Source organism: Equus przewalskii, chromosome 26 (assembly GCF_037783145.1).
Source record: "Equus przewalskii isolate Varuska chromosome 26, EquPr2, whole genome shotgun sequence".
NCBI classification, from domain to species: Eukaryota; Metazoa; Chordata; class Mammalia; order Perissodactyla; family Equidae; genus Equus; species Equus przewalskii.
Window position 1 is genome coordinate 31,474,703 of NC_091856.1, and position 19,315 is coordinate 31,494,017.

A 19,315-nucleotide genomic window follows, 5' to 3' on the forward strand; every position below is an offset into this window, starting at 1 on the left:
CTCCCAGGGTGCCGCGCGAGGCGCCGCCCGAGGCCGTCGCGCGCGCAGGACGGGCTGGGCCGGGTGGCGTCGGGCGTGCTGGGGCTGTGCCGCTGGCTGAGGTCGCTGGCCGTGGGGAAGGGGCGAGAGGCGGTGCTGCCGGCCCGCGCAGCCGGTTTGGGTTGCAGGAGGCGGACGGGGGAGGAGCGCCGCGGGCGGGCGGGGCGGTTCGGGCGGCCAGGCCATGCAGGACGCAGAGCCGGCGAGTTGCGGCTGAGACCGGGCTCTACGCACCTAGAGGCAGCTAATGCCCCTCGCTTTCCCCGCTCCGCCACTGGAGTCGGGCCGCATCTGGACGGGGCGCCGCGCGGCGGGGCCGACGCCGGGTGAGCACAGGCCAGGCCAGTGGGTCCCTGGGCGGAGGAATATCCCGGGCCGCGTCGGGGAGGAGTTGACAGCGCCTGCCTGGGGTGAGGCGTCGCACCCTACCGCTCTGTCTCCTTGCCGGGCGCTCTGCCACCCTGGCTCTTTAGGGGCAGAGCGGTCTGCAGTGACGGACGGGGGCCTGAGGGAACTGGGTATCCCCTTCCCTCCTAGCCCCAAGCCCCAGCCTTCCGGGTCGAGTTCCTGCCCTCTGCTCTGGTGGGCTGTGGGAGGCCAGAGATCTGAGGGCCTTGGAAACCCTTGTGTTGGAGTTGGGGACGCTAGTTCGGCCCTCCTCCCGGCTTTCGCTGTTCTCGTGGAGGAGGGGGAGATGGTTCATAAGGGCTCCTTGTGGTTCAGAACATATCCTTATCCTGGTTTGGAGACTCTTAGGCTACATCACAGCCTTGACCTTCAGCCCCCTCCCCAGGAACAGGAGAACCCGAAGGAAAACTGAATCCCATTGGCTGCCCCCTTGAGCAAGTCCGTAAAAGCGCCAACAATAGAGCCCAAGAGTCCTAATCTCAGCCCAGCCGGGCCGTTCCCCTCTCCCTAAACCCCAACCCCCAAAGATTCATCTGAGTGATTTGCTGAGTGTGTTTGTGGGGAGTGCCTTCAATGCCTGCTTCCTCTCCCTCAATTACCTTTCCCCTCTGGGCGGTCACCTCTCAGGCACCCCCGGGCTCTAACCTGTCTGCTCCGTCGCCCTCTATGGGCCAGCCGAGGTATGGCGCTGCCCCCCAGGCCGTAGGCAGGGACTGAGCAGGGCCCCTCCCCAGGAAGCTGCTCCTTTGGGTGTTGTGGTTTAGCCTGGTCATCCACAGAACCTCCCTCGGTCTCTAGATGGGGAGTCGAGCCAGAGGCACTTAGGTCAATACCTGCCTCTAAGCCATTTTGATTAGGGACCCTGGATGTCAGGAGAGTAGACTGATCTGTTTTAGCTGGAAAGGCCTCTGAGAGCGAGTCTCACTACACCCATCGCGCAGAGGGGAAGACTGAGGGCTAAAGTGGGAAAGGAACTTGCCCAAGGTCACTCAGAGTGTCGTAGGCAGAGATGGGACTAGGAAGTTAGAACCCAGCCTCCTGCCTGTCACCCCTGGGACTCCAAACCTCAAGTCCCATGCCTATAGCCTGCCCCTCCCAGACAGCCCTGGAAAGGGACCTCGTTCTCAGCCACCCTACTCAGTATGGCTAAGCCTCAGTATGGTAGACCCTTTGGGATCATAGTGGCCTGGCTGCCTGGGTCAGGAGGTGGGAGACCCAGACATCTGGGTCCACTGACTGCCTTGTGCCCACAGGCCACAATGCTCCTCGGGGCATCTCTGGTGGGGATGTTGCTGTTCTCCAGGCTGGTGCTGAAACTGCCCTGGGCCCAAGTGGGGTTCTCCCTTCTGCTCCTCTACCTGGGGTCTGGCGGCTGGCCCTTCATCCGGATCTTCATCAAGACCATCAGACGCGATGTCTTGTGAGTACCTGAGGTCTCTCACACCAAGCTGGGCTCCTAATCCCTAAAATCTCCCCAGACCGGACTCTGTGGCCTCTACCAGCACAGGGCACGTGGGCCCTGAAGGAGCAGCCTCTGCACCATACCTTGCTCCTGGCAGTAGCACCTGGCACTTCCATCTCCAAGGTCAAAGTTTCCTCCTGGGAAATCTCCCTAACTTGGTGTCCCTTAGCCTGGGGCAGACTTGGGGGCCCAGGATATACGTCTGACAACAGATGTGTTGAGGAGCCATCTGCAAGGGGTCCCCAGGACATGCTCTAGCTTGTGAGAGGGTGAAGAGGAACTCTGTGGGAAAGGCCTTGTCTTCGGGTTGGCATGAATCTGAGAGGGCACCAAGTTCTACAGCAGGGCCTCAAATAGATGTCTGGGAGAATCTGCTCCCCAAAGAAGGTCAGGTAAGGTCCACAGGGATACCCTGTACCAGAAACACCCACTGCCACCTGCTCTGTGCCAGGTAGTGTGCTGGCTCTGGGGCCCAGAGAGGATCAAGGCAGACCCAGTCCCGGGCCAAGCTCAGACTGATCAGAGAGATAAGAAGGGGGCACAGTGAATCCCTAACTGGCAGCGCCATGCAGGCAGAGACCCTGGCAGCCTTGCTCACAGTAGTGTCTCAGCATCCAGCACAGTGACCCACGTCCAGAACAGGCAGCTCAGCGTTTGTCACTCTGAGTTGACTGCAAAAGGCGGTATTGAGTGGCCACCGCAGGAAGGGTGGAAGCAGCAGAGAGCTGTGGGAGCATGGAGCAAGGGGAGACAGCTTCAGGCCGGGGCCTTGGGGAATCAGAGAAGCTGGAGGAAAATTATTTGTACTTGAGAGGCACCTCAAGGTGGTAGGAGCAGGGGATTCCAGGTAGAGGGTACAGCATCAGCAAAGGCATAGAGGCCAGGCATCTGGGAGAGTTCAGGGGTCAGAGGTGGCGGGGGGGGGGGGCAGGAAAGGGGGATGTTGCCAGCGATTCCACAAACACTGACTGAACATCTACCCTGTGCCTGGCCCTGGGCAGGACCTGGGGGATGAGGTGGTAAACAAGAGAGAGCCCTGCCCTTGCTGGGCTCACAGTGGGGAAGACTGGACAAATTGCCAACTTGTCCTTTATTTACTGTGCTGATTGTGGGGAGGTATGATATGGGGCTGTGGAAGGTCCCGAAAGAGGAGTTTGGACTTTGACTTGGGGAGTCCTGGAAGGCTCCGACAGAACAGCAGACTCAGAGCAGAGCTTAGAGGATAGTAGGAGTTGAACTCTGGAGCCAGAGGGGACTGAGGTTCAAGTCTTAGCTCGGCCACATTCCACCCACGAAGTCTGGGGCAAGCCATGGCACTGGCAGAGCGTTAGTTTCCCCTCCTGCACGAGGGAGGGAGTAGTTGCCCAGTCCCTAGTGTTACTGCGTGGCATCGATGAGCTGGTGCGTCTAATGGTGCCCAGAAGGGGAATGTTGCAAGTCATCAGGCTCAGGAGCCTCAGGCCCATGGAGCCGCAACCTGGACCAGGGTATCGAGATCCTCACTCCCAACCCCACAGTCACTGCTCCCTTGCTCGGTCCCATCCAGTGGCGGCATGGTGCTCCTGAAAGTGAAGGTAAAAGTCCGGCGGTACCTGCGGGAGCAGAAGACAGTGCCCCTTTTGTTCGCCTCTACGGTTCGCCGCCACCCTGACAAGACGGCCCTGATCTTCGAGGGCACAGACACCCACTGGACCTTCCGCCAGCTGGACAACTACTCGAGCAGCGTGGCCAACTTCCTGCAGACCCAGGGCCTGGCCTCGGGCGATGTGGCTGCCCTCTTCATGGAGAACCGCAATGAGTTTGTGGGCCTGTGGCTGGGCATGGCCAAGTTGGGCGTGGAGGCGGCACTCATCAACACCAACCTCCGCCGGGATGCCCTGTGCCAATGCCTGACCACCTCCCAGGCCCGGGCCCTCATCTTTGGCAGCGAGATGGCCCCAGGTGAGCCCCAAAGTGTCAGGGGACAGGCAGGGAGTCCCATGGGACCTTGCACACACCACAACCCCTCTCCAGCCCTGGGGGAGGCTGCGCAGCTCCGTGGGTAAGGGCATGAGCCCTGGAGCAGACGGCCTGGGTCTGCTGCTGGTCAGCCGGAGATCCTGAGTGAGAGATGGTATTCTCTGGGCCTCAGTTTCCTCACTGTGGTACCTACCTCATACCTCTTTCAAGAAGATACTTCACCTGAAGCACTAACAGGCTGATGCTACTGTTATCTGGTGCCCTCAGATATAATGGTAACCATTCTTGTGACTAATTAGGCCTCATTTGCCTCGTCTATAAAATGGGAACAAGAATCCATTCCCTGCTTTCCTGCCGAGCTTATGTTTTATTTGCTGCCACATTGGGTACTGACCGAGCACTGAGCTTGGTGCTTTACAAAAGCAGCTTTCATCTTCACAAAGCCTGGTGAGGTAGGGATTGTCATCCAGGCTTTACAGATGAGGAGACCGAGGTTCAGAGTGGTGTGAGGAACTCACCCAAGGTCACATAACTGGTAAGTGGCAGAAGCGGGCTTTGATCTTGGGCTCAACCACAGTGTCCCTGTTCTTCTTGCCCATGCCGCTGTGGTTGTGGAATGATAGACAGGGAAGGTTATTAAGTTGCTGAAAGGGAGGAAGGAGGATGTAGCAGGGAGAGCAAGGAGGATAGAGTGAATCAAGAGGAAGCCAGAGGAAGTGGAGCCAGGTGGGCCAGGACAGGTCCGCGTCCAGGGTGAGTGAGTATCTGGACGTCTGTAGTGCTCAGGGGAGCCTGAGAGAAAGTTCCTACTCTCTGAAGAGGCTGGAGGGCTGCTGGCCTCTGACCCCGACTCCTCCCTTCTAACGGATCCCCCACAGACCAGCACAGTACAGTGGGTAGGAACTCAGACGTTGGTGTGAGATAGAGGCGGCTCTGAGTCCCAGCTCCAGCACATTCTAGCTGTGAGCAAGTCCCTCCCATTCTCAGAGCCTCAATTTCCTCATCTGTAAAACAGGCTGTTATTGGTCTCTGCTTCCTGGGTGTGTGAGCAGGAGAGTGCATGGAGAGAGCCTGTGGTGTAGTTAGCCAGCAGCTAACAGGAGCGGTCACTCCTATGAGCATCTTCCTTATATTGAGTGCCTGTGCTTCACCCATCTCTCTCCCTGCATCCAGCCAGTCTCCCCTGACAGCATGCCCAGTGCTGACACGAGCAGAGGTCCTGGGGACACAGGGTTTCCTGGCCTGCCTGCTAATCTGCCCTGTCTCCCAACAGCTGTCTTTGAGATCCATGCCAGCCTGGACCCCTCACTCCTCCTCTTCTGCTCCGGCCCCTGGGAGCCCAGTGCAGTGCCCACTGGCACAAAGCACCTGGATCCCCTGTTGGCAGATGCCCCCAACCACCTTCCCAGTCGCCCTGACAAGGGCTTCACAGGTGAGCTCCCCACTCCCACAAAGGGGTTCTAAGATGACCAAGACGGAGCACCAGGCTGAGGGTCAGCGGCTTGGGTTCTTCTGCAAACTTGCCTTGTCACCTGGAGTGAGTCATGTGACCTCCTTTTTCCATCTGGGAACATGGGGACAGTAACCCTGGGGTTACCAGGAAAGTAAAATGAGCTGATGTGTATGAAAGTGCCAGGCCTGGTGCTGAGCACACAAGAGCTCACAAAACCTGAGTCTGATTTGTTGAACAAACCTTTGCTGATGCCTGACATGCAGGATCATGTGGAGCTCAGAAACCTGCTTTGTGGGAATTTCGGCTGGGGTTGGGCTGGGAGCAAGGTCCTCTGCAGATTCATCCAGCACATGTTTAGTGCTGGGCTGCCTGCCTTCCCCTCCATCCTCGAGGCAGCCTCCTGGACCCCCTTGCCTCTCTTCCTCTCCACTCCAGCCTGCCTTGTGAAGCAGACAGCCTGTTGCATCACCTGGTGGCTCAGAGCTTGGACTGAGTTCACATCCTGGCTCTACTGCTCCCTTTGTGTGACCCTGAGCTGCCCTCTGAGCCTTGGTTCCCACAGCTGTAAAACTGGGAATAGGGGCCAGCCCAGTGGCGCAGCGGTTAAGTGCTCACGTTCCACTTTGGTAGCCCGGGGTTCGCCGATTCAGATCCCAGGCACGGTCATGGCACCGCTTGGCTAAGCCATGCTGTGGTAGGCATCCCACATACAAAGTAGAGGAAGATGGGCACAGATGTTAATTCAGGGCTAGTCTTCCTCAGAAAAAAAAAAAAAAAAAAGCTTGGCAGATGTTAGCTCAGGGCTAGTCTTCCTCAAAAAAAAATTGAGGATAGTCAGGGCCAGCCCGGTGGTTGGGTGGTTGGGTTCACATGCTCCACTTCAGCGGCCCAGGGTTTCACCTGTTTGGATTCTGGGCGTGGACATGGCACCGCTCGTCGAGCCATGCTGGGGCAGCATCCCATATAGCAGAGCTGGAAGGACCTACAACTAGAATATACGACTATGTACTGTGGGCTTTGGGGAGAAGAAGAAAAAAATTGGGGCTGGTAACAGCACCTATTTCATGGAGTGGCTTTGAGGATTGACAAAGATATAGTAGGTCGAGTCCTGGAGCTAGAGTGTGGGAGGAAGTACTCAGTCGCTGGTCATTGTCATTACTGTCATTTAACCTCTGCCACACTGAGATCTTATCTCCTGGGTGCTTTGTAGGCTACTTGAGACCAGGGACTCTGACTGGTTCAGCCTGGTGGCCTCATGGTGCCTAGCACAGGGCTTGCATCGGCAGGCATCCAGAGTGTGAGATGGCTGATATAAAATGTGCAGGATCATCCAGTGGCATTCCTGACTTCCTGGAACCACCAGCCTGGTGGGGCTGAGCCTTGTACAGAAACTGTAATGTGACAGGGTAGGATAAAGAAGAAATGAAGCTGGAAGCCCTCCCTGGTGCCACCTGCCCTCCCGCAAACCTGGGTCAAGTGCTGCTGCTGGGCCTTACCAGACCCTGTGCTTCCCATCTCCTCCCGGCACTCTGTGCTCAATATTGTGATTACCTGTGTCCTCCCATCTGCCTGTCCCACTTGGCTGTGACCTCTGCCAGGGCAGGGGCTGTGCCCGTCTTAGTCACTGATATCTCCCTGCACCTGACACAGAGCGAGGGCCCAGAAAAAGTTTGTTGAAAGAATGGATGCAGGCATTCGAGCAGAGAGTGGTGTCTGGGGTCAGCAGAGTCGGCTTCCTGGGGTAGATGTGATGGGAGTGGGTGTTGGTTTGTCCTTCTGTCTGACTCCATGCCCAGGCCTGTGCTGGCCCCTCACGGCTGCTCACGTGTCTGTTTTCTTCAGATAAGCTCTTGTACATCTACACATCGGGCACCACAGGGCTGCCCAAAGCTGCCATCGTAGTGCACAGCAGGTAAGGGGCAGGCGCCCCAGGGGGAGGGCTGGAGGTGGCAGGGCCTGGGAGCCTCTCCTCCTGCCTTTCCAGGGCCTCACTGAGCCCTCTGCCCCCTACCCTCCCAGGTATTACCGCATGGCTGCCCTGGTCTACTACGGATTCTGCATGCGGCCTAACGACATTGTCTATAACTGCCTCCCCCTCTACCACTCAGCAGGTAACCCTGGGCCCACCTCCTCAGCCTCCAGTGCCCCCAGAGCTTCAGGAACGCCACCCCTCTTGGCAGGCAGCAGGTCATAGTAGAAACACGTGAGCTTTGGAATCAAATCTGGGTTCAAATCCAGATGTGGCCATTGACTGGACTTCTCCTCTGAATGAGGATGGCTACACCAGCCTGATGGTGTGGGTGTCTGTGTCCCGCAGGGCCCCTGGGCTGGTCTGACAGTTCCGTTCATTTCCAGAGGTGTGCACAGCCTGGCTGCTTGCTCTTAGGGGCCTAAGGGAAGACAGAGATGGAATAAATATAGTTCCTGCCCTCAAGCTGCTTAAGAGTCCAGTGTGTATTTGGGGCAGGACAATGATGGGAGCCCACATGAGTCTGGGGAGGGACAGGGAGCAGGAGCTCAGCTCAAGAGAAGAGCCCAGTGATGGCCGGGAAGGCTTCCTGAAGGAGGTGCACCTGAAGCAGGCAGATATGAAGTGCAGAAGCCAGGTGGTCTAGCTCAGTGCCCACTGGCTGAATGGCCGCATTACGAGCATGAGAGCAGGAGCTTGGGACCGGCTCCAGAGGCCCCGGGGGATAGTCTAAGGAATGTGCACTTGATCTCAGAGGCACTGGGGAGCCATGGAAGGTGTGTGACTAGAGAGAGACAGGATCAGTTAGTTTTGGAGGGACAGGACAGGAAAGAGAGAGACCAGGGGAAAGGGCCTTTGAGGAGGTTGGGCTGGGCCAGAGGAGGCTCTGGAGGGAAGGGTCTTCCGTCTCCCTGACCTCCAGGGCCCACCCCTCTGCCTTAAGGGAACATCGTGGGAATCGGGCAGTGCCTGCTCCACGGCCTGACAGTGGTGATCCGGAAGAAGTTCTCGGCTTCCCGGTTCTGGGATGATTGTATCAAGTACAACTGCACAGTGAGTGAGAAGGGAAGGGCAGGAGCTGTCCCTCTGCCTGCTGACCTCCCACCAACCCCACTCGGGGACGTTTGTCTGACAGCTGGAGGCAGCCAGTCCTTCATTCAGGGCAACATTCCTGTTGTGCAGATGGGGAGGCCCAGAGGACACAGATGGCACAGCGGGCCCCTAGGGGGGTGGGGTCAGGACCAGTAGGGTTGGGACCTGAGAGATTGAGAGGTGGTGAGTGACAACACCTTGGGGGCCCAGACTCACGTCACACTTGCCCCCAGATCGTGCAGTATATTGGGGAACTCTGCCGCTACCTCCTGAACCAGCCGCCCCGGGAGGCAGAGAACCAGCACCGGGTGCGCATGGCGCTCGGCAACGGCCTGCGGCAGTCCATCTGGACCGAATTTTCTAGTCGCTTCCACATCCCCCAGGTGGCTGAGTTCTATGGCGCCACTGAGTGTAACTGCAGCCTGGGCAACTTCGACAGCCAGGTGCGGCCCAGGTCGGGGCGGGGCGCGGACGGACCAGGGAAGGCACTGCAGCAGAGGGGAGGGCAGGGTTCCAGCGAGGGAGTGTGGGTGGCAGAGCCCCCCACCCCTCGAGTGTTGGGCCCATGGTGGGAGAGCACAGGCCCAAGTCTTGGCCTTTGCAGGTGGGAGCCTGTGGCTTCAACAGCCGCATTCTGTCCTTCGTGTACCCCATCCGGCTGGTACGTGTCAATGAGGACACCATGGAGCTGATCCGGGGGCCTGATGGCGTCTGCCTTCCCTGCCAGCCAGGTCTACCCTGGGGTTGGAATTGGGTGTTAAGAAGGGGAGAGATTGGCCCAGGAGGGAGATGGGACAGGGGTCAATGAGTAGGGAGCCCTATTCTGACCAGTGGCCATCACTTAGCTCTTTGCTTAGGACTACAAGGCATTTCTTTCTTCATCCATCCATCTACTCATTCACCATCCCATCCATCCCTCAGTGCATTCATTCACTTTCATGTTGAGGACCCTGGGTCTAGGCCAACTAGGATTGATCCTAGGTCAGCCCCTTAGCTTTATGCCCTAGTCCCCTCATCTGCAAGTGGGGCTGATGGTAGCACCACCTCCTGGGGTTGCCCCAAGGATGATGTGTGGTAAAGAACACAAAGCTCTTTGAGCAGAGCCAGGGGCCCAGGGAGTGCTGGCTTTCGTCAGGATGTCCATGTAGAGCTTGGCCACCCTTCATTTATTTATTCATCTTACCATCTGTTTGGTGACCAGACATGACTGAGTGCCTACATGTACCAGACCTGCTCAGAGAAGCTCCCTGCCCTCGGGGCTCCTGGGCTGGGGGCAGAAATGGGTGTTTCTAGGGGAAGCAGTGTGAACAGAAGCCAGATCAAGATGCAGGGTGCATTGGGGAGTGGGGGAGCTGGTGGAAGAGGCCACTCAGGGCAAATCTGACTCTCATTTTCCTGCCCCCAGGTGAGCCAGGCCAGCTGGTGGGCCGCATCATCCAGCAGGACCCCCTGCGGCGCTTCGATGGCTACCTCAACCACGGCGCCAACAATAAGAAGATTGCCAAGGATGTCTTCCAGAAGGGGGACCAGGCCTACCTCACCGGTGGGTGGGCATCTCTCTCCAGCCCCTCATAGCCCCTTTGAGCTGGGCAGGGTGGAGAGGAATAAAGGGGCCTTCCCCCACCTTCAGAGAACACCTCCCCAGGACTCCCCGAGTCCCAGCCCTTATGGTTGAGCAGATCCTTGGGATCCAGCAAGGACTGCCTGGCCTAAGTCACTGGGCCACAAGCCAGGCCTGCCCACGCCCTGCCTCACACAACCCCTCCCTAGGTGACGTGCTGGTGATGGACGAGCTGGGCTACCTGTACTTCCGAGACCGCACGGGGGACACGTTTCGCTGGAAAGGTGAGAATGTGTCCACCACGGAGGTGGAAGGCACGCTCAGCCGCCTGCTGGACATGGCCGACGTGGCAGTGTATGGTGTCGAGGTGCCAGGTATGTATGGGAAGGCAGGAGGTGCCAGGGATGTGTGGGGAAAAGCCAGCAGGAGGCACTGCCAGCCTCTCACCATCCACCCTGCTGCCCCCAGGAACTGAGGGCCGGGCCGGAATGGCTGCTGTGGCCAGCCCCGCTGGCAGCTGTGACCTAGAGCACTTTGCACGGCTCCTGGAGAAGGAGCTGCCCCTATACGCCCGCCCCATCTTCCTGCGCTTCCTGCCTGCACAGGAGCTGCACAAAACAGGTCTGTCTCCTCCCCTGCGCCAGCTCACAGGTTCCTGGCCACCTCCCATGTGGTCATCATGCCAGCCCCTGCCTTGCTGGAAAGGCTTCCCTGACTGATGTGACCCCTGCCCAGTATCAGGCCCCTGGGAGCACCTGAACCAGCTGAAGTAGGGGGGGCCTGACGGACTGCGAGCCCCCTGAGGATTGGAGGATGGCCTTGACTTCTCTGTCCAGGAGAGGCAGGGGAGCTGTCAGACCTCAGGGTTCAGAGAGGCAGCACAAATACCCCACTCTTACTTAGGGCTTAAAACAACCATTTTATTTGCCCGCAATTTGGGAGTGAGTGCTTCTTTGTTGGCCTCACTTGGGGTCAAAGAGCTGCCATCCCTCAGTACATACAAGGAAGGGAGGAATCTGTAGCCATTTTTGTCAGTCTATCATACCTGGGTTCAAATCCCAGCTCCACCACTTACTAGCTGTGTGATGTTGGCCCAGAGGTGTGCCTCTCTGAGCATCAGTCTTGTCCTCTGTACAGTAGCTAATATGATGGACTAAAAGATGCATAATTTACATTACATACTATTAAGAAAGAAAACCACTGCTAATTAAACTATTTCAGAGATGTTAAAATTTTAAAACACGTGCATCTTAGAACCTATAGAATTAGGTTGAGCCCCTGTCTCTGGGGTTGATGTGCAGATTAAATGAGATTATGCCTGTGCCTGGGAGGTGCTTGAACAAAGGGAGTAATCACAGGAGACCCAAGTTCTGGTCCTCTCAGTATGTGGCCTTGGACAAATATCTCCCCTTCTTCAGGTCTCAGTTTCCCCATCTGCGCAAAGGAGACGGGTAACATGGCCCCCACACCCCTTTGCCAGGGCTGCTCTGAGAAGCGAGACAAAATGTGATGGAGCCTTTTTTGCAAACTGTAAAGCACTGTGCTCCTCCTCCCATGCATGCCCTTTCCTGTGTTCTCTCTAGTCCTCCTTCTCTGCCCATCCTCAACTCTGGCGGTCGGGTACCTGGAACTCGGGCCTCTGCACTCTACCCTCTGACTCTGACTCTTTTTCCCCCCATCTCCCCCGCCCCCTCAGGGACCTTCAAGTTACTGAAGACGGATCTGCGGAAGGAGGGCTTTGACCCAGCGGTTGTGAAAGATCCGCTGTTCTACCTGGACACCCGGAAGTGCCGCTACGTCCCACTGGACGGAGAGGCCTACAGCCGCATCCAGGCAGGCGAGGAGAAGCTGTGATTTGCCCCGAATCCCTCTGAGGGCCAGTGGAGGCTGGACCCAGAGCCCCAGCTCCTACTCCAGAGGGGTCCTGGGCAATGCCAGACCAAAGCAAGCAGGACCCAGCACCTCGGCTCGAGGTGCTGACCCCCTCCCCCTCAAAACTGCCAAGTGACCCACTGCCACCTCCCCCCGAGGCTTTCTGTGAAAGCCTCATGTCCACATATGTCTTTGAGGCTAGGCGGGGCCTCTGGGCCCCAGGCTGAGACTGACTGGGCCCCTCAGGATGATGTCTTAGGTCTGGGCAGGGGGAGGTGGAGGGTTACCAAGGACTTCCCAGAGAGCAGGGAGCTGTACATGGGACCAGGGCAGAAGCCCCCAGACTCAGGAAGCCAGCAGAGTGGGCAGGAGCAGCAGTGGCCGACAAACATGTGGCCAAAGAGGATCCTGGCCCACAAACTGCTCAAGTGTCACTCTGCCCTGCTTCGGCCTGCAGAAGGGCGGACCCCAACCTGCAGCAGGTGGCTTGGACAGAACACCTCCTCCTGTCCTCCTCTCCCTGGGTGGCTGCCTGGCTATCCCTCAGGCAGCGCCTTTCTGTCTTTGTGGGTCTGTCCATGTCACCTTCTCCATCTCAGTCCTGGCCTGGCTATGAGGAGGGGTGGGGGGCGCTCAGGGGCCAATAAACTCTGCCTTGACTTCCCCTAGCGTGTGCATGCCGCCTGAGCTCACCCCCAGCCTGCTCAGGCCCTACCTCCTGCCCCATTCACTCACTCATCCATTCACTCACTCACTTGGACTTGGGGATACAGCAGGTAAGACCCCATAGCCCCTGCCCTCAATGTGTTGTCTCAGGTGGGAGGCATTCCCCACCTGAGCCTGGCAAGGTATTTAACAGCATGAGCTTGGAAGCCCAACCAGCTGTGTCACTTATGAGCTTATGGCCTTGGGCAAGTGACTCAGTTCCCTCGTCTGTGAAATGGGAATAATCAGGAGGATTCAGAAAGCTGAAGGTAGCCATTATGAGGGGAGGGCCCTAACCCAGGACAGGATCCCATCTCCACACCCTTGTTCCTGCTGTTCCCTTGGCCTGGGGTGTATTTCCCAGGGGTTTGGGGGCTGCGCGACCAGGGCAAGGCTGCCTAACCAGCCCTGGCAGAGTCCAGGAAAGCTTTCTGGAGTCTTATGAAGGCTGTAGGGTCAGCAGTGCCAGTGGAGAGCCAGCTGTCCCCTAGGCCCCATCGCCAGAGTCACACCCAGGCTGGAAGCGCACAGCCCAATGGGAAAAGGGGCCACACGGCCCAGGGCAGCAGACAGGGTGTACCGGGGGCTTCATCCTCACTGTTTAACCCTCACCACGGTCTGTGTTACTTGGCTGAGGTCATACAGCAAGTAGGGGAAGTTGGAATACAAATCCCAGCCCCGTGCCCCTCCCGCTCCTCCACTCGCCTCCTTGGTGCAGAAGACAACAGGAAAGCCCGAAGAGCTTCCATTCCATTCATGCCTGTGGAGCTCACTGTGGGCCACACCCTAGGCCAGCAGCTGACAGTTTGGGTGGAGGGTGGCCAGGATGAGAAATCTGGGGTGCCTCTTGGGGGAGTGACCTTTGAAAGATAAGAAGTGTGATGCCAGTCCTGGGGGAAGGTGGGGAGAGGTGGGCAGAGCTGGAGTCCACCCTTGGAGAGGAGGTTGGGGGCGCGAGGGGCGGGAACTGACTGCCGGCTCACAGGCATAGCTGCAGTGCCCCAGTGTGACCAGCAGAGGGCGCGTGGACCTCGCAGAATCCTGTCGGCCCTTTTAGCTCAACCTTGGGAAGCGCAAAGGAGGGGCTGAGGGCCCACTTCCCCCGCAAGCCGGGTACCCAGCCCAGAAGGTCCTGTATGGGCCTTTGGTCGGACTTCCAAGGGGCTGGACTTGGCTGGCAGTGAAGCTTCCTGTCTTTCACTTCCAGCAATAAGTGCTCTCCAATAGAAAGGAGCCTCCCAGGGGGCCCTGTTCCTTCCTCCAGGTTGAACACAGTCACCAAAAGGCAGTATGGAGTGGTGGTTAAAAGCTCCATCTTGAGAGTCAATCAGGCCTGCGTTCAATTCCATTTGCCAGGCTAAGCCTCGGTTTCCCCTCCTGTAAACGGAGGTCTAGGAATCCCCACCTCGGGATGGTTGTGAACATGCAGTGAGATCGTGTGTGGACACTAGGCACAGGGCCTGCTGCTGCTATCTGCTCAGAACATGGTAGTTAAAAGAAAGAAGGAGAGGTGACTGGCCCGGTGGCGCAGCGGTTAAGTTCCATGTTCCGCTTCGATGACCTGGGTTTCCCTGGTTTGGATTCCGAGTGCGGACATGTCACCGCTTAGCAAGCCATGCTGTAGTAGGTGTCCCACATATAAAGTAGAGGAAGATGGGCATGGATGGTAGCTCAGAGCCAGTCTTCCTCAGCAAAAAGAGAAGGATTGGCAGCAGATGTTAGCTCAGGGCTAATCTTCCTCAAAAAGGAAAAAAAAAAGAAAAAGATATATTCAGATGTTAAGATCCCAAACTAGGCCTGTTTCCCCCTTCTGCACCGCCGTGCCCCCCCCACAGCCCCTCCATGAAACAGTAAACTCGCGGGCCTCTGGGCTGCACGGGGCTCTTCTCTGCCTCTGGTCATCTCCATGCACGTAGCAGGTGTTCAACACGTGCTCGTGAAGTTAACTGACAAGAACTACTGTTTATTAGGCATTTCCTGACGTTTATATGGTGCATGATGGTTTACAAAGCACCGCGTGCGTAAGTTCGTCTATGGAGTCGATTTGAAAGGCCTACTCTGTCAGGAGAGGGGATTGGGGGGGCACAGGGAGTAAGCTGGAGCCCCAGGCCCTGATCCGCCCTCAGGGAGCCCACTGTCTGGGGGCGGGGAGAGGGGCTAGCAGTGAAGAAGCTAAGGGTGTGGGCTTAGCTGCACCCTTACCCAGCATTGGGGGGCGGGGGGAGGGGGCGTGTTTCATGGTCAGAGAGGCGTTTCCAGGAAGAGCCATCCCAGAAGGGGGCTGGGGGGAGTCCCAAACAGAAGGCACAGCAAAGTCATAAAAGCTTGGAGGTGAAGGGCCAGCAGGTTAAGGAGGCTGCAGGGGTGGGGTGGGGCGAGAGTGGAGGCAAGATACAAAAAGTGAAAAGTGAATCCTTTGTGGGCACTTCTACTTGCACGCCTCCAGAGACTGGGTGCTCTGCTAGAAAATCCTTGTTTCAGGTCAAACCCACTTCCTGACACTTGGGATGGCCACCACGTATGGAGCCCTTCCTATGTGCCAGGTGCTGTGTGCAGCGCTTTATGTGCATTATTTCATTGAATCCATAACGCAAAGCAGCTGCTATTTTTATGCCCATTCCACAGACGAGGAATCTGAGGTGCAGAGAGCAAAGTCCCTCCACAGACCACAGAGTCTGTGAATGGCAGCACTGGGATGCAAGCCCCCTCCCCGGAGCTTCCGTGTTCCCATATGCAACCTACACCCGGGGACGCTGGAGGGGCCTTGCCTCCAGCGTCCCCGGAGGTCCTACCGCCCTCGGGACAGGCAAGTGGCCGCCCAGGCCAGAGCTTGGTGTATCACTTTCAATTCCTGGGAAGAAGGTTAAATACCTCCGAGAGGCCCATTGAGGCGGTGGCGACGAGGGGCGACCGAGTGACTTTCAAAGGGGCCTGAATGCGTGGCTGGCCCCTCCCCCCCGAGGATGGGGCCCTGCTTCCTCCCCGCCTAATGATATTCTGGGCTCAGCCCTCGTCTTTGGCGGCAGTTTAACCCAAGCCGGGGCGGATTTCTTTCTCACTGATCTCAGCTTGACACCCAATTAGCACAAGAATGGGAGGAGGAAGCCTGCGAGAGGCGCCTCCCAGCCTCCCGGGGCGCGCAAGGCAAGACAAAGGGCAGCGGGCATGGGGGCACCCGCGGCCTCGCCGCCCCCGTCTCCAGCCGCCATTGTCTCCCTAGGAGCTTCAGAGGGGATAGAGGCCGACGCCCGGCTGGCTGGCCTGCTGAAGGGGACAGAGGATGGGGTGCAAGCCCTTCTTCTGCGTGGATCCCGGGGAAGGCAGATGGCTGAACCTGGGCCAAGGGAAGGCAGCGAGGGTCAGTGAGTGGGGTTAGGGATCCTGAAGGCGCCACAGGCTGGGGTTGAGGCCTCATGGGCCCACAGGCAAGCCATCAGTTCTGAGCCTCCGTGTTCTCATTTGAAAAATGGGGATGATAATAGTCCCTGCGAGGAATCAATCAGGCAACGTATGTTCGGCACCTAGCAGGTGCAAAGTGGGTGTTCAATAAATACTCGTTGAATGAATGTATGATAGACTTATTGTTACTACTTTAGAGGTTGAGTAGGGTAGGCTTAGGGGCAGGAGAAGGAAGGGCTTTCTGGAGCGAGAGCCAGGCATTCACAGGATAGGTTGATTTACCCAGAAGTGAGCTCCGAGTCTTTGGGGCTATGCAAGAAGCAGCTGGAGGACTCCCTGCCTCTTGAGATGTGCAGGGAGGAGGGAATGCCTCTGGCTTTCCCACATGCCCCTCCATCTCCCACAATTCCTTGGGACTTGGGCTTAGAGGTGACTTCCTCTGGGAAGCCTTCCCTGATCACAAAGGCTGGATGAGGGGGCCTCTTCCAGCTCCACAGCCCCCCATGTGCCCCCTTCATAACACTGATTGCACTTTGTGGGCCATTTTTTACTGTGGTTTATGTCTTTTCCTGGAACATCAGCCCCAGGAGGGCAGGGACCCACTGGTTTTGTTCGCCATTGTGTTCCCAGCACTGGCACTGGGCCTGGCACTTAATAGATGCTCAATGAATGTTTGTCAAATGGATGAAGCTTTTCCAATGCTCCCCAGCTCTCCTGTTCCAGACCCAGGAGACAGCAGCTCCCAGGGTCAGAGGATAGTCAATTCATGGAGGTAAGCTAGGAACAGAAGCTGTGAAGGGCTCTGAATGCCCTCTAGGTAGGCCTTTACCTCGCTGGCAAAGAGAAGCCATTCAATGACTTTGAGCAGGAGTGATATGTGTTCACTCCTTCATTCATTCAGCAAGCACCTACCAAACCTCTACAACTATAAAGCTCCTTTCTATGAGCTAAGGATCAAAGATGAATCAGGCAAGGTTTCTAGAGCTCAGGCTTGGAGGAGCCATTGGAAGAATCTTAGAATATTTTTGCTGAAAGGACCTTAAGAGATCATTTGGTCCCATGCCTTCTTTACAGATTGGGGAAACTAAGAGAGCGGAAAGTGACCTAACCACACAGCACGGAGACTGTGGGGCCTTTCCATTTACCACAGGATTCTTTTGTACTTTTCGAGGACCAGGGCTATGTCTCATTTGTCCTCAGTTTGCCAGTGCCCTGGAAAGATGCCTGGTACGTTGAAGGGGCTCAGGGCTGTCCCAGGAGTTGAACTGCACAAGGAAGCCAAGGCCAGAGGGAGGGAGGTGGGAGGCAGGCAGGCCAGAGAAGCAGGTGCAGGTGAGAGGTGATGGGAGTGGTGGTGGTGGAAGAATTTTGGGTGCTAAATCAGCTTAGAAGCAAGACAAATCCAAATTGGTGACTGTCTGGATATGGGAGAGAATTAAAAACAATGTCCAGGGTTTCTTGCTTGGGTGTTCCAGGGGATGGCAGTGGTCTTCTTGAGATGGGGAAGACAGAGGAGAGCCTGTTTTAGGGAAAATGGTGGGACCTGGATATAAAGCTGGCAGTTGAACTCCTAGCTCTTAGTGATTACAGATCTTCCTTGACTTTCGATGGGGTTACCTCCCAATAAACCCACTGTAAGTTGAAAACACTGTAAGTCGAAAATGCAGGGGCTGGCCCTGTGGCGAAGTGGTTAAGTTCGTGCGCTCTGCTGCAGGCGGCCCAGTGTTTGATTGATTCGAATCCTGGGCGTGGACATGGCACTGCTCATCAAACCACGCTGAGGCAGCGTCCCACATGCCACAACTAGAAGGACCCACAACAAAGAATATACAACTATGTACCGGGGGGCTTTGGGGAGAAAAAGGAAAAAAATTAAAAGAAAAAAAAAGAAAATGCATTTACTACACCTCACCTACCGAACATCATAGCTTAGCCTAGCCTACCTTAAATGTGCTCAGAACACTTACATCAGCCTGCAGTTGGGCAAAATTATCTACACAAAGCCTATAATACAGTGTTGGATATCTCATGTAATTTATTGAATACTGAAAGTGAAAAACAGAATGGTGGTCTGGCTACAGAGTGGTTGTAAGTGTAGAGGTTGTTTACCCTCGTGATCCAGCTTCTAAGTGGGAGATGAGGCTTCCTGCCGTTGCCCAGCATCACAAGAGTACTGTACCACACTTCCCCTAGCCCAGGAAAAGATCAAAATTCAAAGCTAGGTTTCTAGTGAATGCGTATTGCTTTCACACAGTTGTAAAGACAAAAAATTTTAAATCCAACCATCATAAGTCGAGGACCGTCTGTACATCATTATATCCGCCCTTAACCACCAGGCTACACGACCATACTCTACCAACGCTGAGTTCGGTTTTGGAAGTGCTGTGCTTAAAGACACCCTGAGACATCCACTTCACTCCATTTCTGCCCTGGATTTTTGGAACAGGCTCCAGTGGTCTCTCTACCTCTTTCCTTGTTCCCCTCCAAACTATTGTCCAAACTGCAGCCAGAAAGGATATTTTAAGACACAGTTCTAATGTCACCCCGTCCCAAACCCTTCAAAGGCCATCCATCGCCCTTAGAGATTGAAGTTCTTACCTGGCTCATAAGGAATAGTGTGACCCCTGCCCACCTTTCTAGCCTCATCTCTTACCAGGCCCTCTGCTCCCCGATTCCTACCTTCCTCTCATGATGCTCCAGCGTGTTCTCCACCCAGAGTCTCGCACCTTCTGTTCTCACTGGAATGCTCCCAGAAGTTTCTCTCCCTTCATATCCACCGAGTTAACTCTACTCAGGCTTTAGAGCTCAGTGCAAATCTAGTCCAGTCCGTTTTCTTTTTAAAGTTCCTTTAACTTCAGATCGTTTCTTTCAGTTTGAGAATTTACAGTAGTATGATTGGTACGTTTATTTGATTAGAGCTAATTTCCCCCACTAGACTGCGAGCGCCCTAAAGGCAAGAACCTTGCCCACCCAGTTGACTTCATCCACAGCACCGACCAAAACGCCTGGCACACGGAGGACGTGCAAGAAATTATCTGATGAATGAGTGAAGTCCAGATAGACAGCGAAAGGGGCGGTTGGATAGCGAGTCGATAGCGCAGGAGAGAGATTTCTGGGCTGGAAATAAAGATTTGGGGGTCGTTTATACCTCCGGTCAAGACGAGGGGACAGGCTCGCCCAAGCGGTGCGCGGACTGGAGAGACATTTGTAACTAATGCAAATAAACAGTAATATGGCTCACAGTCGCTATGCTCACAGTCACACTCCCCTCCACCCAGCGATAGCTCGTACAAGTCCCAGCCCACCCGGGCTCTCTGCACTGCTCCATAAACGGCAGACGGGGAGCAACTCGAGCCCCCAGCAGCGCCCGCGGCCTCCCGTCCTCCGCCCCGCGCT

The 19,315-nt window shown here is 56.3% G+C and overlaps 1 protein-coding gene and 1 long non-coding RNA gene across 5 annotated transcripts; one reads left to right on the forward strand and one right to left on the reverse strand.

The window, feature by feature from the left end:
* Positions 1–11: 11 nt before the first annotated feature.
* SLC27A4 (solute carrier family 27 member 4) lies at positions 12–12,479 on the forward strand. 3 transcript variants are annotated; one of them, XM_070596724.1, is made up of 13 exons: positions 12–101; positions 1,701–1,867; positions 3,456–3,850; positions 5,142–5,300; positions 7,164–7,233; positions 7,341–7,432; positions 8,234–8,343; positions 8,616–8,825; positions 8,987–9,113; positions 9,788–9,925; positions 10,153–10,317; positions 10,412–10,564; positions 11,640–12,479. In XM_070596724.1, the coding sequence occupies exons 2-13, from the start codon at positions 1,707–1,709 to the stop codon at positions 11,795–11,797; spliced, it is 1,938 nt and encodes a 645-aa protein (XP_070452825.1). In that variant the 5' UTR covers positions 12–101; positions 1,701–1,706; the 3' UTR covers positions 11,798–12,479. The 3 variants fall into 3 exon arrangements, with proteins under 3 accessions (XP_070452825.1, XP_008518197.1, XP_008518198.1); XM_008519975.2 differs by having other exon boundaries at positions 18–365; XM_008519976.2 differs by having other exon boundaries at positions 47–449.
* On the reverse strand, positions 3,456–19,313 carry LOC139079743 (uncharacterized). Of its 2 annotated transcripts, XR_011533656.1 has the most exons (3): positions 18,599–19,313; positions 13,226–14,258; positions 3,456–7,711 (listed from the first exon to the last, which is right to left on the reverse strand). It is a non-coding gene; the product is annotated as an uncharacterized lncRNA (long non-coding RNA). The 2 variants fall into 2 exon arrangements; XR_011533655.1 differs by lacking the exon at positions 3,456–7,711 and having other exon boundaries at positions 10,843–14,258.
* Positions 19,314–19,315: the final 2 nt, after the last annotated feature.

Bases quoted from the DNA above. Each gene is read 5' to 3' on its own strand.
- SLC27A4 (XM_070596724.1), top strand. From the start codon at position 1,707: ATGCTCCTCGGGGCATCTCTGGTGGGGATGTTGCTGTTCTCCAGGCTG. The intron at 3,851-5,141 runs GTGAGCCCCAAA...GTCTCCCAACAG, and splicing joins TGGCAGCGAGATGGCCCCAG to CTGTCTTTGAGATCCATGCC. The intron at 8,344-8,615 runs GTGAGTGAGAAG...ACTTGCCCCCAG, and splicing joins GTATCAAGTACAACTGCACA to ATCGTGCAGTATATTGGGGA.